Genomic DNA, 18,911 nt, shown 5'->3' on the forward strand with positions numbered 1-18,911 from the left:
TAGCACCTATTTACGTCACGGGGGTGCAGTGACACCTGCTAAACCAAATTCGTAATTACTTGGTTATATAATATCATACATCAATAAAACTTATATTTTTAGAAAGCATATGAAATGTCCTGTAAATCTTATCAGAACATTATTTGCCGTAAAGTTATTGGTCATGCACCAAGATACAATCTTAAAAATTATGAAAACGGCAACGAAAAGGTCATCCATGTATATGACGGTGCGCAGTGAGTATGATGGATAAATTAACATTAATTGTTTATGCAATACTGACAAAACTTATTATTTGAAAAGGTCATATATTTCGCCGTTTATTTTATTATTATATCAATTGCGGAAAAAATATAATTCATTGAGCTAGAAGCATGTTTTACTCACATCGGTTCCAATGCATATTTTCAAATATTTTGTTAGCTACTACAGTTACAACTAAAATTATTGAGAACTAATGATAGTACGCATAATATGCTTTCAAAAGATTCCTGTTAAATAAAATAGGATCTGAAAAATATAGAAAATTTGGCGACGGTCAGCATCCATACGTGGCCGGGCGCTGTGGCCCCTACTTAACCAAATTTGTAATTACTTGGTTATATAATATCATACACCAATAAAACTTATGTTATTAGAAAGCGCACGAAATTCCGCGTAAATCTTATACTAACATTAATTCCGGAAAAGTTGTTTTTTATTGATTAAGAAGCATTTTTTACCAGTAGGTACTTATGCGACTCATGGTCTATAAAACACTTATTTTCAAATATTTTCTAAACAGCTACCTTTATGATTATAGTTATTTAAAAAAAAATATAGTAGGTTTAATTAGCTTTGAAACGATACCTCTCGCATATGGATCCGTAAAATAGGACCTCAAAAATATTGAATACTTTACTACGGTCAGCGCCCATTTCTGCGACCGGGCAGAGTGACTCCTGCTAAACCAAATTCGTAATTACATGGTTATATATTATCATATACCAATGAAACTTATATTTTTATAAAGAGCATGAATAGACGCGAAAATTTTATAATAACATCAATTGCGGTAAAGTTATTGTTTATTGAGTTAGACGCATTTTTTCTAGTACTTGTGCAATTCATGCGCGATAAAAAAACACATATTTTCAAATATTTCGTAAACGGTTACTTTTATGAGTATAGTTATATAAAAACAATTAAAGTAGGTTTAATAAGCTTTCAAACGACACCTTGCACGAACAGATTGGTGCCATAGGACTCGAGATGTGAATAAATATCTATGATGGTCGGCCGCCATCTTTCTCCCCCCTTTTTCTCAACCCGTCCTCCCCCTCCTTAAACTAAAACAGGTCAATTCGTAATCTGGAGATAACGAGGAACACATCCATACCTGTTTTAGGTATTTAGAAGAGATGTCGACGACTTTTTGTAAAAGAGGTCGTTTGGTCCCTGACTATTTAGAACAGGAAACGGTAATGCAATGCTCTGTTTTCGTACATCGTAGATTCTATTCTCGTATGGTTAGGCAGTCGTGCGCCAAATGAGGCCCATTTTTAGGGTTCCGTAGTCAACTAGGAACCCTTATAGTTTCGCCATGTCTGTCTGTCCGTCCGTCCGTCCGTCCGTCCGTCCGTCCGCGGATAATCTCAGTAACCGTAAGCACTAGAAAGCTGAAATTTGGTACCAATATGTATATTAATCACGCCAACAAAGTGCAAAAATAAAAAAAAACCGGCCAAGTGCGAGTCGGACTCGCCCACCGAGGGTCCCGTACAAACTTTCTTTTAAACTACCTAGTCAAAATAATCTTATAATCATATAACTCTAATGACTTGACTAGAAGACAAAAGTTTAGGTACTAATGAACATTATTGTGTATAGCGCCATCTCTTCGTGAATTCGCTAACTAATTTGCGCGACCTGTATACTATGTTGGTTTTTCAGGGATAATTATTTATAATGTTAACCGATTTAAACAGTTTTTACTTTATTGGAAAGAAGACGGTTTACGTAACATCTCGTATTAATTTGAAGTACGATATACATTCGCAAGGGCAACTTGAAAGTAAAAATATGAAAAGTTTTTTGTGAATTAAAAAAAAAGTTTCCAAGATACAAACACGATTATATTTTTCCTGTAATATTTAGCATAAAACCAATGTTTCCTAAAATTTTCATAATTTTTAGTTGGTAAACTTCGGAGATAAGGGGGGGGAACGGTATTTTTTTTTACATTTTCCTTCAAAATTCTTTTTTTTTCCACAACAAAAAAATTATAAAAAATAGTTTATTTACGTTCAATTTGCGCTCTTTCTAACGATATCCCACTTGATCTAGTATTTTGAAATGTACAGTTTGCCCCCCATTCATTTTGGCCATTTTCTACAATTAAAATTCATAAATTAAAAAAAATTATATTTTCTATTTGTAGAGGTTTACAATGTTCATAACTATTCCAAATTTCAAGTTGATAGCATTAGTAGTTCTCGAGATATTTAGGAATGTGACAGACGGACAGACAGACGGACAGAGTCGCACCATAAGGGTTCCTGTTTGTACCTTTTTGGTACGGAACCCTAAAAATGGAAAAAAATGTTTTATTAGGGTACCCCCTCCTACAAGGATGTAAAGTGGGGTTTGATATTTTTTTTCATCCCAACTCCAACGTGTGATATATTATTGGATAGGTATTTAAAAATGAATAAGGGTTTACTAAGATCGTTTTTTGATAATATTAATATTTTTGGAAATAATCGCTCCTAAAGGAAAAAAATATGAAAAAAATCACAAAAGTAGAACTTTATAAAGACTTTCTAGGAAAATTGTTTTGAACTTGATAGGTTTAGTAGTTTTTGAGAAAAATACGAAAAACTACGGAACCCTACACTGAGCGTGGCCCGACACGCTCTTGGCCGCTTTTTAGTGTTTATTTTTCTCATTTACTTGCAGTGTCGCTTATGAAAATAACGAACTAACTTTACGGTAAGTACTAATTTTATTTAAGCTCATTCACACTTACAAAAGTATGAAATTTTGAAATTGGGAAAGCTTAAGAACCTTATTAGTGACTACTAGAAAGGAGGTCAAGAATGTACTGCATTTCTGCTTTGCGTGAAAGCAGTGTACTTACCTGTGTACCTTATTGCATCGTACCTTTTATCGACAGGTAAACATTCCGCATTATGAAGATGATCGTTTTGTACAAAATTAAATAGGGAACAAATCATTTGTTCTTTTTTTTCTAGTTGTCACACTACAAAATATTAATTATAAATTGAAATAGATTTGTTTCTTCTTTCGTGTATGATACACGAAAGAAGAAACGACAAGGCCCACTAGTGGCCGAGCCGGGAATCGAACCCAGGTCGTTGGCCACCAGTGGGCCTAGTCGTTTTTTCTTTTGTGTAAGATATCTATTTCAATTTATGATCATATTGTATTAATTATATATAGTTGGGCGTACTTTTGCGAAAATAAACCAACCCACCAATTTTTTTATTATTGTTTAAACATGAAGCAAACATTTCACTGAAGATTTCATGTTGGTTCCCGTTTGCAAAAGTACGCAGTAACTAGTAGGTAATACAAACCTAGGAAAAATAACACACCAATAAAAATACTTTCAAAATATGATATCCCGAGCTTAACATAACTTCGCTTAAGTATACAGAAAATTATAAGAAAAGCAGCCCAAAATAACATCCACGACCTCAAATTGATATGGAGTACGACTAAACCCCGAATATACTGGAATTTGATACTCGATTATATTATTTTTAATGAACTCAATTTATGTAAGTCTATTAGCCGACGAAAAGTTTTCCAATAAAGTCGACTCGCGTTCCGGAGCGGAAAATCGAGCGATTTACTTCTCGATATCTAAATCGCGAGAACGAAATAAACACGGAAATTATACCTATTAGTTTCGATTATTTAAAGTAGGGAAAATGTAGTTTAAATATTTTAGATGTTATTATTAAATTGATTAAATTTTCAGCCAAGAAAAATAAAGCAACAATGTCGTTCGGGTTCCAATTGAGCTGCTCTATTTACTACTGTACTGGAGTAGGTATTTCAGTGATACTTTACAGGACATAAGGTATATTTAAACATAAAATACCTACATTTTTTTAAAGTCGGTAATACGAGTATTTTCTGCAGAAATGACGTCAATGAAAGCATACTGTACGTGTGTCACATGCTTTGATTAAATGATTGAGATGATGAGATTAAGACAAACTGTCAAAATAATATCACTGAAAGTAATACATAAAAATTAATGCAGCCCTTTTATTATTTTAAAAATGTAATGATGATTACTTAATAAAATAATTGTTTTAAAATTATGTAGTATTCGTAGTTAATTTACATACTTACCTCAATAAAATCTAAACTCTAATGGATAAATATCAATGACTTTACGTCTGTCGACTATCAAAGTTTTATTTTTTATTTTTGCTGCCAAAACCGTTATACATAATCATATTATGGAGACATATATCATTAGTTAAGCCGTAGATACTCACGTATTCATTCAATTCAAAGGTAAATGGTCGTTTTCTGATGGGACTCGATTAAACTAAGTAGCTGCAGCGAAAAAGAGCAATTCCGATTCTCATAGAATCCAAACGAGTTTTTTATTCAAACCGAAGGTTGAGGGAAACATAGGTACAGACGGTTTCACTCCATTGGCTCGAAAAGGGGTATTTTAAGTTTTAAAAGCAAAGTTCAATATCGACTGTGAGTGAATTCAGATGTTACTGAATCTCCATAATTTGAATATACATTTTTATACACAACGATAATGGTCGCTTGCCTTTAAAAATAAATGATGTACTTGTATTTACGTTCACATTACGTACACATACGGGTTGAGTAATCGTGACAATCATTTAAAAATAGTTTTATTCTTATATTATTCGATGTAAGTAATAAGTATTCAAATATAAAGTGGTATAAGTAGAAAAGCTCTTGACATGGCACTGATCAAGTGATAGTGATATAGTAGCAAGTAAATATCGTGTCGTTGCGTCCTTGTCACACCTTTGGAAAGTGCGAAATTTTTTCAGACTAGCGTGATAGGTCCGCCGTTCTGAATGTTACGAGAACGTAAAACTATGCATAATTATGTGAATCAATGTATATTAGTGATCTAATTATTTAGTCCAATGCTAACTAATAAATAAATAGATCACCCGTCGCATTTTAGGGCAAAGGCTGACTGCGACTCAACTGTAAGTGCATGGTTTAGGAATTGCATGCTGCCGACTGCCCGCTATGTACACAGCAGTACACGCCGAGTTTGTAAGTAGTACTTATTGCTTTATAGGGTACTATCAATAAAAGACAGATTGTTATTTAGTAAAACAATTATAATTTTCTCAAAATAAAGTCAGAACAAAGCCAATAGATATATTATATTTGAGTTGTATAGATTTATGTAGAATGCTACTAGTACAGCTTTTCTATAATTAGACTATGCTATTCTTTTATTAAAGCTATATGGCTTACAGCAATTGACAAAAAAAAACATTTTATTAATTTAAAACAATTTAAGTTCTACTTGTATGAAATGTATTTGAACAGTTTAAGTATAACAGCTACTGACTTAATTAACAGTAAACAAATGAATATACATAGGTGAAAAAACATTTGATATGCGTAATGTTATTAAAAATATGAATAACAGTATTTTATTAAATAAAAAGTGGGTATATTTTAACAGATCAGGCAGGCAAGTATGGTCGCGCGATAAATGATAAAACATCTGGCCATCTCTATCGCACTTACCTAGTGCGATAGGGACGGCCTGATGATGTTTTATCATTTATCGCGCGACCATACTTGCCTGCCAGAGCATAGTTCTGTTATTTTCCACTTCAATGTTATCTCAATTTACTGATAATTGTTTTTTTTTTATAAAAATAAGGTAACTTTTAAATCACTGTAAACAAGAAATTAATTAAAATTTATGCTTTTACATAATTTAATTTTATAATTTTTATAAACATACGTATTGTTCGTAATTTATAGTTCTCGTGTACAAGATATAAAACCGTTCTCATTCGATCGATTACTTAATTACTATGTCCACTACTTTGTTAATTACGTAAATATAACAGACCCGATGTTGAGGGCAAATCTATCCGAAAGTATGAATTAAGTTATTTAAGAGGCCGATGTTTTCAACTATAATTTACCTATAATTATATTCTACTAACTATATGTTACATTTTTACGGTAATTCTATCGAACTACACAATAAGGATATGGCTCTATGTGAACTTTGATTATGTAAGTATTGATATGACATGATCAGCTATTAATTTGACAATATCAACGAATCTACATTCAGTTTATTTAACTTATACGAAGTAAAGTTTTTTAACAAGACTGTACAAGAGTATATACAAAATAAAAGCTAATTATTTTTCATTGTTTTCTAAGTAAATTAACATATATTATAGACACTTGTTGTTATAATAAATTTTGAAGTCTTCAGTACTGAGTCCAGCTTTTGGCTGAAAAGAAATTGAAAGTCAATGAATATATTATTCATTTATTATGTTATGTAAGTAAAATTATAAGTTGTTTTATAAACGATTAAACTTTAAAAAATAAGAAAAAATGTTTAGCACGTTCACTGTCCAGCTCTGAATTGTAAACCTGGCAGCTTTGTAATAAGATTTGCCGTGACCCTTAAGTGACGGCAGTGGAGAGTCAAAATGAGGCCTTGCCATTTTTATGGATTTTAAGTTTCTGAATATTTTTAAGGCTATAGCGTGGCTCCATATAATAAAATGCAAAATGCAAGTGAAGAGCAAGCATAGGTGGCAATATTTGGATTGGGGCACTTCCTTTCATATTAAACTTACCTTTATAATGCATGTCTCGATGCATACTCGGGCAAGTTTTACCAGGATACTGAAACAATGTAAGAACATTTTTATATTAAAGGAAAAAATGGAAAAATTTACGCTTTTTGCAAATGATGCGGGTTCAAGTCCCGCCGGAAGCGTAAATTTTTCCATTTTTTCCTTTAATATAAAAATGTTTAGAATCGTTAGCAGACGTTTCTGCTTTTTAAAAAATAAATGTAAGAACAGTTATTACGAGTGGATATAAATATGAATACATACATACATACAATCACGCCTGTATCCCATGAAGGGGTAGGCAGAGCACATGAAACTACTCAAGTTTCAGTGCCACTCTTGGCAAATAGGGGGTTGAAAGAAAACGAAACTGTGACATTGCAGTGACAGGTTGCCAGCCTCTATGAATGATTCTTAAAAAATGACATCGACGTCGATATTGGTACGCAGTATCAGTCGGGCACGGGTCTTTACCCGTTACCCTTTAAAATTGTTGTTTACACATTTTGGTTGTATAATCTTGACATTTTCTAAGGGAGAGTGATTTTTTTTACGATTTTCGAGTTGGTCGACGTTGGTCGATACGACCTACCTATAGGGTGTCAGGTTTTCAGTGGCTGGTTTCTTCTCACTTGCTTTTATACATGCATTTTTCGGCCTCCTTGGCAACTAATCCTGAGAATTGCCTAAGGCACTAGTCTCAAGAAAGAGATTGTCATCTAACTTATTATTACCTTGGTTAGGTCGAAGTCGATATTAGTACGTAGCGCCCGATGATGGAGAGGTTGCGGAGGTCTGAAGTTGTTGCCGAGTGGCGCCTTGGGGTGACGCGCGTCGCCCTGCATCAGCCGACGTAGCCCGTGTAACTGTTAATATAAATATCATATTCAACTTTGAATTAAATATACACAGAGAATTTTCTTTTTGGTACAATGAGGGCGACCACCATGACCAATTAACCAGGGAGGGACAAGGGTACCTATTAATTACAATTATTAATGTCGGAGGGTAGCTGACCTGCCGCGAGTGTGGTCGCACATTCATAGCAAAACTTGGCTACCTACGTCAGTTACTTGAGAGCACTCCAGCGAGGCCCTCAACTTTAAAACAGTCGCCGAAGCCGAAAACGGCTAGGAGGAGTTGATGATGATGAAATCGGTATAGTAAAATTAAAGTCTGCCACTCCAGTATTTACGCAAGAATGGTTGTGTGCTGGATAGTTTTACACTTCCTGGGCAAACATTTGTGGCTTTCCTAAGTCAAAGGGTCCTTTTAAGTGTCCTTGTAAGAGCGTTTTTATCTAAAATACCGACAGAGAATATGCCTTATTATACATTAGGTAAGCCTAAGAACGTTTTGTGATGGAAAGCCATAATACATTGTTTCCATAGCTTGTATTCAATTGTCGCATGTATGTATTAAATATTAATATGGCAGACGTGGAGTTGTCTCGGGGTGGCATCGACCGCCTCGGGCTCCGCGCCACGCCGCGCCAACAACTTGTAATTTACAATCCGACTTGTAGGAGCGACTTAACAACTACGTTTGTTATTCTTACAAGAGATAGACATATGTTTGTAATCATGGAGTTGTTTTAAAATGGGCTAAAGGGTTGTTAGACAGATTGACCAGTAGGCCTAGCACATGACAGCTGCGAGAGTATGTCGCCGCGAGATATATCACACATCTTCTCCTAACCGTATTAATGACACGGATAGTCTATCTCGCGGCTATATACACACTATCGCGGCAATCATATGCTAACCCTGCAGTTTCCCAGACGATATTCCGATATCAATATCTCAATATCTGTATGTTAATAAGACATTTGCCCTCTGAGACAATTTGATAAAACCTAGTCTATCATGTTCAGCGTTGCCGCAGAATGTAACTTCTTTCAGTTGCTGTGTGCTAAAGTTAATCCCCAATAACGATGAGATAATTTCACATATTAGCGCTAGTATCTTTAATGTCTGCTTTCCTCTCGATAATCAACTGTGGTCGCGTGTATGCAGCCCGTTAATTCGACCGCGGCTCCACACTCAACAGTAATGTAAAAGGAAAAATTTTCAATTTACCTGAAATCGTTCGCTGCCTTTGTACATGTTTACAACGTAATAACGAGAGCGGGACGCTCTGTTATCGTATCCAATAATGCTAAAAGTCTTCGAGTAAGTGCACTGAATTTGAGGTAATTCGATTAAGAGTTGAATCAGTGTGAAGAGGAATAGAGTGTTTTTAAGTAAGTCTCTCAATGTCTAGAAGTCAAATCAGTAGATAGGAGACTAGGAGTTTATCATTACACTAGTCGTATATCGAAAAGTCAAGAGGGCCGCAGGTTATCAATTCATCGGACGATATTAACCTGTCAGTTTTTATACTCGTATATATATTTTTATTGAATATAACGACAATGAGATATTCGATAGAATCGAGTTGTGCCTAATAGGCCACAGTACTGACTGTGGCAAACGATTCTTTGACGTTTGTTTATGTTATATATAAGTCAGTCGGTCATAAACAGTTCTCATGTACACATTGAATACGAGTAAATTCCTAGTGTACACTTTCTTGGTTTCCTTGTGCTATAGATCTCTGCTAAATAGTGTTTAAGACCTGTGGGATATCCCCCACAGAAACATGGAAAAATATGAATTGAGGACGATTCACAGCCAGGAAGTCGAGACGGGCGCTGGCGCCACTATGGCATCTAGTTAGCGTAGTTTCTGTGTATTCAGCCGTGGCCGGGGCAGCGTAATAACATTTTCATTTGTGCTCACGCTACAATAAACAACTCACGTCCCTCGCCTTTAGACAAAGACTCCGTCGTGAATTATGTACGTGTTAAAAGTAAACTGAAAGTGCCGCGTTGTGTGGCTGTTAATATAAATCATTGCTTATGTTTTCCGTTTGCGTTGGGGAAATTAAGTGCTAGTGAAAACTGTTCGCAATCTCGGAGTTGAGTGAACGCCGTGTGGCTATTTCTTGAAGCGCAATCCACCAGCTTGCATGCGCGATGTGCATGTCTTAAACAAATGGTGCGCGTAATGCAGTCTGCTGAACACATTTGTATTCACTTGTAAATGCCATAGCTGGAAATATTGTATTATATTTCATTGCTAGTTTGATTTAAATTTAAATTTAAAGTTAATGTTTTGCTCGCTTATGGCTTACTTGTAATTTATGTGATTAAATTACTATAATAAATAAATTACTAAAATTTAAAATTTTGTTTGTTGCTCGCTTAAGTGATTTGTATATTTTGTAATCTTAGAGAAATAAATATATTTGAACTGAACTGATTTTCATAAGGTTGTTGATTCTTACCCACAGGTTGTTGATTCTTATCACAATTAAACTACGGCACTCCAACAGTTAAACTGAATAGCCCAATTCTGTTTCTAAACGGTATTTGATTGACGACATGCTATCCTCTAAGGTAAATTACTACTAGCTTAATTGGTTAAGCTTAAATAGAAATGGCTCGGTCATGTCGACCGAATGCCAAACGAGTTGTGAGGCAAAATCACACTAGAAAAACCAATCTAAGTAGTGGGGAGTGGGAGCCCGAAAACTGAGATCAGGCAAGCAGGAAGAACTCGACGGCGATAGCGGGATGAACTGGACCTTGGTCCTTCGTTAACACTAGATAGAAATTAGTGAAAAAATTGGAGGGAGGCTCTTGCCCAGAATTGAGACACGCCAACACGGCTGTTGAGACACACAACAAATTAAACATGAAAGGCCCTCGCTAGGAATACGGGCGACCATTGACCTTGATGCTGTGGTACATTAATCTTTAGGTGTTATTGAACTTTTTTAGACTATTGATAATTTTGTTGATATGTTTTGTGAACGATTCTGTTGATGATTCTTTTACCTGTTGCTTGGTGATGTAGATGGGCTTGTTGATGATGACCCACGTGACGGTTTCGAAGCAGGCGGGCGCCGTCGTGGAGCCGTCGTACGTCATGTAGTAGTCGGTGTCGGGCAGCAGGCCCCGCACTGACAACTTGTTTATTGGCATCTCTGCTCCTGGTAACAGTCAAATTAAAATTAAGACACTGACTGGCTTTTTTAATTTGCAACACAATAAATCCTTCTATGAGTTTTTAATGAGTCACTGACAGTTTCACTAGACGTGTATTGACCGGCATTTATAGACTGAAAGCTCAAAAAAAACGGCAATCATTGTCAATATGTCTATCGCTTCTAAATGATCATAGCGGTATGATAATGGTTTGTCACTGTCAGTTTCATAAGTGACATTACTTTCACAAAAAAACGTTTCTTTTGATACGACAGATCGATATCATGGCTGTGTCTTAGAAGTATTGTTAGAATTGGGCCTTAACTTACAAACAATTTAACCTACTTATTATATTTGTATTTAGTAATTTCAAGGGTATGTTATCATCAGAGATCGGATTTTTGTGCGTCATCTCATACTAAAAGTCATTAAAATGACGTAAGTCACTAAGAATGTCGCAAATCCGTCCGATCTCTGGTTATCATTGTAATATAATACGGTACAGACAGTGTAAGATTAAGGTCGCCTTTGCGTCTCATATAAGTTTTCGTTGTTCACGCTTTTAACCCGTAGACTCATCGTCAACATTTACACTAGACAGCTGAATTTACATAAATATATTCAAGAAAACACATTCTTAAAAAATGCCTTTCGTACTAATTACTTTAATATTTTATCGATTGGATGGAGTTAAGTAACAATGAGCGACGTAGCATTTAATACATGCAAGCTGTCCGATGTAGGTATTAATTGGATGTTCTGTATACACCGTGTGTTCATATGTATAAGCCACCATTTTAGATTGATATAGTGGTTGACACTATTAATTCGACGCAGTTCGATGTAATACAAGCATCAAAATAAGCATACAAGACGTAAACTACGTACCACAGATAATCAATAAATTAATCATTAAAGTCGATGAAACTGGTTTTGATTATTTATTGATCGATTCTTGATGAATTATTGGAACAACTAATATTGCTTTAGATAGTCTCTTACCTCCATATTTTATATTTTCTAATTCTTCAGTCAAAATCCGTAATTCAGGATTTGATAAATCTCCAAGCTGTAACAATTCATATTTTTACTGTCATGATTATTGTTCACAAATCAGCTAAAACTTATATAACAATGTATAAAGTAATATTTAATTATAATAATTATCTCTTATTACAGGGTGTTTTTTATTACCTGCAATAATTTACAATATTTATTACATACTTGTCTGTGAAATTTATGCTATGAGACCAATCCCAAAATCACAAAAAAAACATATAATATTGTGGCTGTCTAACTTTGATATTTTTTATGGGACAGTAATTTTAAGCGACTTTAGAAGTGGTTTGTATTTGGCTCAGTTTCATAGATATTCATCATTTATTCCGCAAAATATTGCAGGGGACTAAAACACTCTGTCTCATCAAAAACCATTAATAAAACGTTAAAGTAATTAAACGCTACCCAAATGTGGAATCCTAATCCGATAGTGACTAGCGCTATAGTTTTTAGATACTCAGGCAGTTCTTAATTTGAACTAATAGCTTTGGATAATCCAATGGTGCGCAGAAAATTCCAATTTCCTTAATTAATCCCGCAGTTTGGGTTGAACCTATGAAAAGGTGCGGTCGGACACTATTTCGATATTTCCAATTACTATAAAAGCATGAGCAAATACAATTTTGACGATTAATTAGTTCCTTATTGCGTCGGTACTTTGCTTGAATAAACACTCACAAAGTTAAGTGGTTTACAATCATACATACTCGTACAACTTTTTCGATAGCAATTATGTCATCCCCGCCGGTTATTTTAATTTAATATGAAAACTTGAATGAAATATAATATATGTGTATGTAAATAAATGTTATTATAAATGAGCTGACTCTTGGCCACAGACTAGCCACAGGCAATACTTACTGACTTTTACTGTACGAATAAAAAAAACGTACTTGTTAGTACAAAAAGCGGCGTTTCAGGTTCAGACTCAGGGGGTAACTCCAGCCAGCATATCATACTGCAGGGGGGAGGATAATGTTGATACGAACTACCGCTGCTAGCTCATGTGACTCTGATCATTCGCTTAAGAGGCAGCGAGTTTTTGCATAATATGTGTGCGTCACATCTGATCCGCTAAGACTCGAACGTTGAATCAGACAAAGTAGGATGCTCATTGCACCCCATTGTAGGCTCCCGCAGCTTGCCAGAGTCACAGGAGCACCCAGTAGATTAGATAGGGTGGGAGTGTAAGGTGTGCAGGTGCAGTCATTACAAAAGGCGGACTTGATGCTAAAAAAACATTATCTATCAAATCAATCAATCATTATCTAAGTAGTTAACAGTACACAACCCTTGTATGGGCAGGGCAAAATCACCGTCAACTCAGCTTGGTATAACTCTATGAATAATTTCTACGCTCTAAGTAATATCAATTAAATGCTTCAAGTCACCTGAAGGAGAAGCGAGATCGAAACAATTCCTTGTGCTTTGTGCAGGGCTTCGGAGAAATTTGAATAAAGCTGCGAATTGAAACCAAATATTTGAATCTGCAACAAAGAAAAGTTTGAATCAATGGTTACAATGTAAAGTGTGAGCCTGGGGTAGGTGTGGTATTCACTGCAAGTTGAAATAGCTGATTAAATATTCATTAAAATAGTGAAAATGTGGCAATGAACTGCTATCGCCATAACAAGTGTAGGTAAGAAAAATAAGGGCCGTAGCCGAATGGCATTTCAGCGACGCGAAACGCCGCGAAAGGTTGTCTGGATCTGTCGCGCCAATACTCAAGAGCGATAGAGATAGATATCTATGAACGTTTCGTTTTGTGAGCGTTTGTGCCATTCGGCTACGTACCCTGTTAGACGGGCGGTTTCCAAATTAAATCCCGAATATCGAATTTCAGATCTGCATTTTTGATCTCACGGACGAAAATTGTCACTTAATAGGCAAGCTTTTCAACCGGTTTTTAGTGACTTCTCTCGAATTCAGAATCACGAGCTAATTCGATCCCAACGATAAAAAATGTGTCCCAAATTTTCCATACAAAATTCGAGTTTCCAATACGAGCGTGACGCTCGTAGTAAGTTCATGTTAAAATCGTGACGTAAAAGAAAAAAAAAATAGGACACATATCTTTATCGTCGGGATCGAATCAGCTCGTGATTCTGAGAAGAATGAGCCCAAACACGTCTAGATCTGGTGAAACTCGATATTCGGGATTTAATTTGGAAAACGCCCGGGTATATTTAAATCATAGTCAGATTTTGAAAAATTTTTATATTGGAATAAATTGTCTAACTACAGATTTTATTTGTTACCCGAAACTCCCTAAATGAATCCCCACAATTTATTTACATCTTGTAGAAGCCAGTTACCAAATGTTTAGTCTGTACCGCTTTCTTTTCACACTTACTAAAGATAAGAGTAAAAAATGTACACAAGAGTAAGCACATGATTTTGGGATTTTGGAAGTGGCTGCGTAAAATTTGTCACATAAATAAACACGAATCGCGCTTCAGTTGGCTCGCAGCTCGCAGCGTTGATTTGTATACTAATTCGTAAGGATGTGGCATACGAGCATCAAAAATTGTGCCAGCCACCCAGAGCCAAGCGTACAGTCGATGCAATCAAACGCGCGCGTGATGCAAACTAGTCAACCGATCGCATTGTAACGTTCTATCAAGGCGCATCAAGAGAATTTATATGAATTGCCTTATCCTTTCTTTTGAAATCTTTGGCTTCCAGTCGTTCGCTGGGATTACGTTTGGGATTTCGTCGTCTCCGCCTCGGCCGATGCGTGTGAAAACATCTGTTACGCCTTCTTTTGAGACCTCTCGAAAGAATACTTGATAAAATTTACTGTCGGTGTAACATGTTTATTCGGCAATGTAACTTTCGAAGGCTTACGTTCCTGCTAGATAAATAAACGTAGAAGGAAACGTTGAAACGTTGTTGAAAGAGAGTAAATACATATTATTTTTGTTTTAAGAGTAAGGATGTACAACTAGGAAAATAAAAATAGATTGAAAACACTTTACCTTACATTTTGTAAAATATCAGTAGTGGAAAGACTGGAAAGTCTAATAATAGCAATAAGTTTACTGGGTATAATAATTAAGTAGGTAACATAAAGCCAGATTAAAGATACATAGCGGTTTAGTTTTGAAAGATATTTTGACGAGTAACCTGGTAGATTCGTTTTTAGGAAGGGAAAAATAGTTAACTGTACCACTTACAACACTAAATAAATCTACATAATATTTCAACAAGCTACCACAAAAGACAAGCCCAACTTAAATCCCCACTTTTGAATAATAAGTTTAATCCTCACCTCCGCAGGAAAAGAATATCCGTTGATGGCGTGCTCCGAACCAAATTGATCGTGAAGCCCGTAATGTATATGTATTTCGTGAAACTGATACTTGTAGGAGAGCGGGCCGCCAGTGATGTTGATGTGGTGTCGCGTCTCATTCTCCACAGTGAATATCACCGAGTGCCCCGTGTTGCTTATCAGTCCATTTATCTGTAATAAAACGCCTTAGCTATAAATTGAGGTTAACAAATTGAATAATTACGGGGAATAAATGCTGAATGCGTAATAAGTAGGAAATTTATTGGGTTGGTTTGAAATAAAGTTTGTGTTCTTTATAGGTTAGTTATACATGCTAAAGACAAGGGCTGGTGCTTAAGCGCTGGTAGCCTAGCGGTAAGAGCGTGCGACTTTCAATACAGAGGTCGCGGGTTCGAACCCCGGCTTGTGCCAATGAATTTTTCGGAACTTATGTGCGAAATGTCATTTGATATTTGTTAGTCGCTTGAGGAAAAAATCGTGAGGAAATCGGAATAATTCCAATAAGGCCTAGTTACCCTTTAGGTTGGAAGTTGTCAGATGGCAGTCGCTTTCGTAAAACTAGTGCCTACGCCAAATCTTGGGATAAGTTGTCACAGCGGACCCCAGGCTCCCATGAGCCTGGCGGCAAATGCCGGGATAACGCAAGGAAGATGATGATATACGTGCTAAAGACAATTTCACGGTAAAGTCACATCTATCAGTAACGTCAACATTTGTTATAAGAAATCGCTCGTACATATGAAAATGCGTACGCGAGCATTTCTTTTTTTTTTGCCAATATTTTTTTTTTATTGTTTTAGGGAATTTTAGGTCAATTGTACTCAGAATCACGAGTACTTTCAATCTCACTGGGAGACAAAAAGTGTCCCAGAATTTCCATACATTTTTTTTACTTTCCTCTTTTGTTACCCCATACAACATGTACGGAAAATGGCAACAAAATAAGAAAAAATTGTATGGGACAATTTTTTTAACTACTACGATTGAAAAGGCTAGTAATTCTGAGTAGAAACAGCATTTTTTTTTTTTCAAAAATATCACACTTCATAAAAGTGGCAAAAAAAAAAGAAATGCTCACGCATGCCTTCAGTTTCACGATGCGTAAGCGTCTTCATACTAACGAGCGATTTCTCATACATAAAATGCAGCTCGATGCTGACAGAGGTGACCACCACCCTCAAAACAATATTTTACCTATGATATTATACAGGTTGTAACTTTTATAGACGTCAATACTGAAGGATCTGGGACATACCTACATTAAAAAGCAGACTCAAATTTTACCCAAGACTTTCCAAAAATGTCCATAAAATACATTTCGCAGCAGTGCATTAGAGTAAAAAAAATCACCTGAATCATGGCTTGAGACAGTGAAAGGTGTAAAATCTATATAATATTAAACTTAATAAGATATTTAATGCTATTTTTTTTTCATTTTTAGCCCATCATATCCAGAAAATATTGTTGGTTATAAAAATGACAACCTGTATGTAACGCAAGTCTAAATCGAAAGGAAAATAAACAATTTGGGTCAACCTAACTTACCCTATGCTTATCTATGTGTAGGAACCGTAGGTTGGGGTCAAACAGCAACTTGTCCGGCTCCAGGTTCACAGGCGACTGACGCCGGCCCTTGTTGCAGAGGGACCATTCTGGGTTGATCAAGCCCCAGAACGCTGGCCCTGTTCATAAGAATAAAAAATAAATGAACTAAAACGGTGAGAGAGAAACTGTGTTAACAACTCCTCAGAGAAAATCTGCTGACACTTTGTCAAAAACACCGCAATTGATATTTTAATGTCGTTGGCACGCACAATGCAATGATAGAAAAAAAAACAATTTCGATTATGACAGCCAAGTTAAAATCCGCAATCCTAAACTGCAGCGCACTAAACTGATGTTTCCACTAAATTAAATATTAAATAGGAGGTGCCGGCACAAATTGCTCGCCCTTAGAGTTGGTTAAAGGCGCCTAGCCAGAGATAACATACACTAGAGAAATTATCGGGGTGGTGTAGCGGTTTATCACGTCAGCCGCGTTAGCTGGAGACCCGGGTTCGGTTCCCGGCTTCGCCACTAGTGGGCTTGGTCGCTTTTTCTTTAGTGTATGGTATCTATTTCAGTCTATAAATATTAAATTTTTAAGAGATTTTCTGGCGCTCCCACACTGGCTGTTAGGTATAAATGTTATTTAACACGATGTGACAAGAATAGCGCGATAGCATTGACATAACACTGTCCCTGTCATCCCGTGTACAACATACGTACATATAACAGCCAGTCAGCACCATTCGACATAAAAAAATCATAAAGAAAATCAAGATATGAGAGTAAAATGATAGGTGTGAAAATATTTATAACCTTTGCTGTTACTACGTTTTCTACATAATGTAAACTTCAATTTTGTTAGCACAGGTTAATGGTTTGAAATACACTATCGCATAGGTATGCATTCACTGCTTATTTAATGGAAAAGGGTCTTCCGGTAGGTATCATTACTTTATGAAATATGACACTAGGGAAACCGAAGGGACTACCCGATAAAGATGTGATGTGGCACATTATGTTTTTACTCAGAACTAATAGAGTATCCATTTATAAAGGAAAATAATAAGTTTTTTTTTTCAAAAAAAATATTTTTGGCACAAGCTTTTATCGGCGACTGTACCTTTCTTTCAACAGTCATTGCTCTCCGAGACGTTTCTAAAAACCCCTTACTCGATGGGGATACGACGTTTTATAACAGAGTTCCTATGACCACCTATCAGCTCCATCATTAGATCAGCTCCATGATACCATAATATTGCATTATCACGTGATTTACATATGTGTGCAAAATTTCAGCTCAATCGGAGACCGGGAAGTGGGTCAAATTTAGCTCCTACGTTTTGACCCAAACTAACAATACTAACAAGGCAAGTTGAATAAAAAGCTTGTAAAAAAGGATTACAGTTTCAAAGAAAACAACTATTTATGTAGTGGATTGTAGGAAATTTATTAGATTTATAGAAGTTCATACATAATGTAGGTAATAAAAATACCCAACTATTTAGAAAGACCACATGATCGCATTGTAAACTGATATTCGTTATTTACGGTCAATTTACTTTAATTCAGTGAACGTATTTCTATTGTGTTCGGTTTATTATAACATGTTTCGATTGTTTCTCTATTAATTGCAATCATATATGTATTTACAGAGTGTATAAATTCGCGAGATTAAAACGTCTTTTATTATTATTACATGGATTGTGATTGCAACATCATATTTATCGATATTATCTTATCGATATAATTATACTCATGACTATTTTGTTTTTGCACTTACAAATAGTGTGGATGGCCTGATGTTTTATCATTTATCGCGCGATCATACTTGCCTGCCTGATAACATTTTATGTCAATTTAGTTTAGTACTTAGACAGTACATATTATATCTTCACTGATTTCACTACCTACACCTTATAAAACAAAGTCCCTCAAAGCGTCTGTCTGTATGTCTGTTTGTTTGTTGATATGATCGCGATAAACTCAAAAACTACTGTACCAATTTTCATTTGGTTTTTACTTTTAAATATAGTCCTTACATTACACCATAGGTGTAAGGTTAAGGTGGCAAAGCGCGCATAGCGAGCAAGTGCCTACCACAAAATATCTTGAAAAGTAC

The 18,911-nt window shown here is 35.7% G+C and overlaps 1 protein-coding gene across 1 annotated transcript in view; it reads right to left on the reverse strand.

Annotated features, from left to right (window-relative positions):
- Positions 1–5,811: 5,811 nt before the first annotated feature.
- LOC125228763 (carbonic anhydrase-related protein 10-like) overlaps positions 5,812–18,911 on the reverse strand; it is a 43,468-nt gene continuing 30,368 nt past the window's right edge. Inside the window, exons 4-11 of the mRNA XM_048133435.1 lie at positions 16,790–16,926; positions 15,224–15,415; positions 13,344–13,439; positions 11,896–11,962; positions 10,744–10,898; positions 7,598–7,729; positions 6,864–6,912; positions 5,812–6,509 (exon numbers count right to left, since the gene is read on the reverse strand). Coding sequence (XP_047989392.1) covers positions 6,487–6,509; positions 6,864–6,912; positions 7,598–7,729; positions 10,744–10,898; positions 11,896–11,962; positions 13,344–13,439; positions 15,224–15,415; positions 16,790–16,926 — 851 coding nt within the window. The 3' untranslated portion in view covers positions 5,812–6,486. The remainder of the gene's footprint in view (positions 6,510–6,863; positions 6,913–7,597; positions 7,730–10,743; positions 10,899–11,895; positions 11,963–13,343; positions 13,440–15,223; positions 15,416–16,789; positions 16,927–18,911) is intronic.

Source organism: Leguminivora glycinivorella, chromosome 8 (genome assembly GCF_023078275.1).
Source record: "Leguminivora glycinivorella isolate SPB_JAAS2020 chromosome 8, LegGlyc_1.1, whole genome shotgun sequence".
NCBI lineage: Eukaryota > Metazoa > Arthropoda > Insecta > Lepidoptera > Tortricidae > Leguminivora > Leguminivora glycinivorella.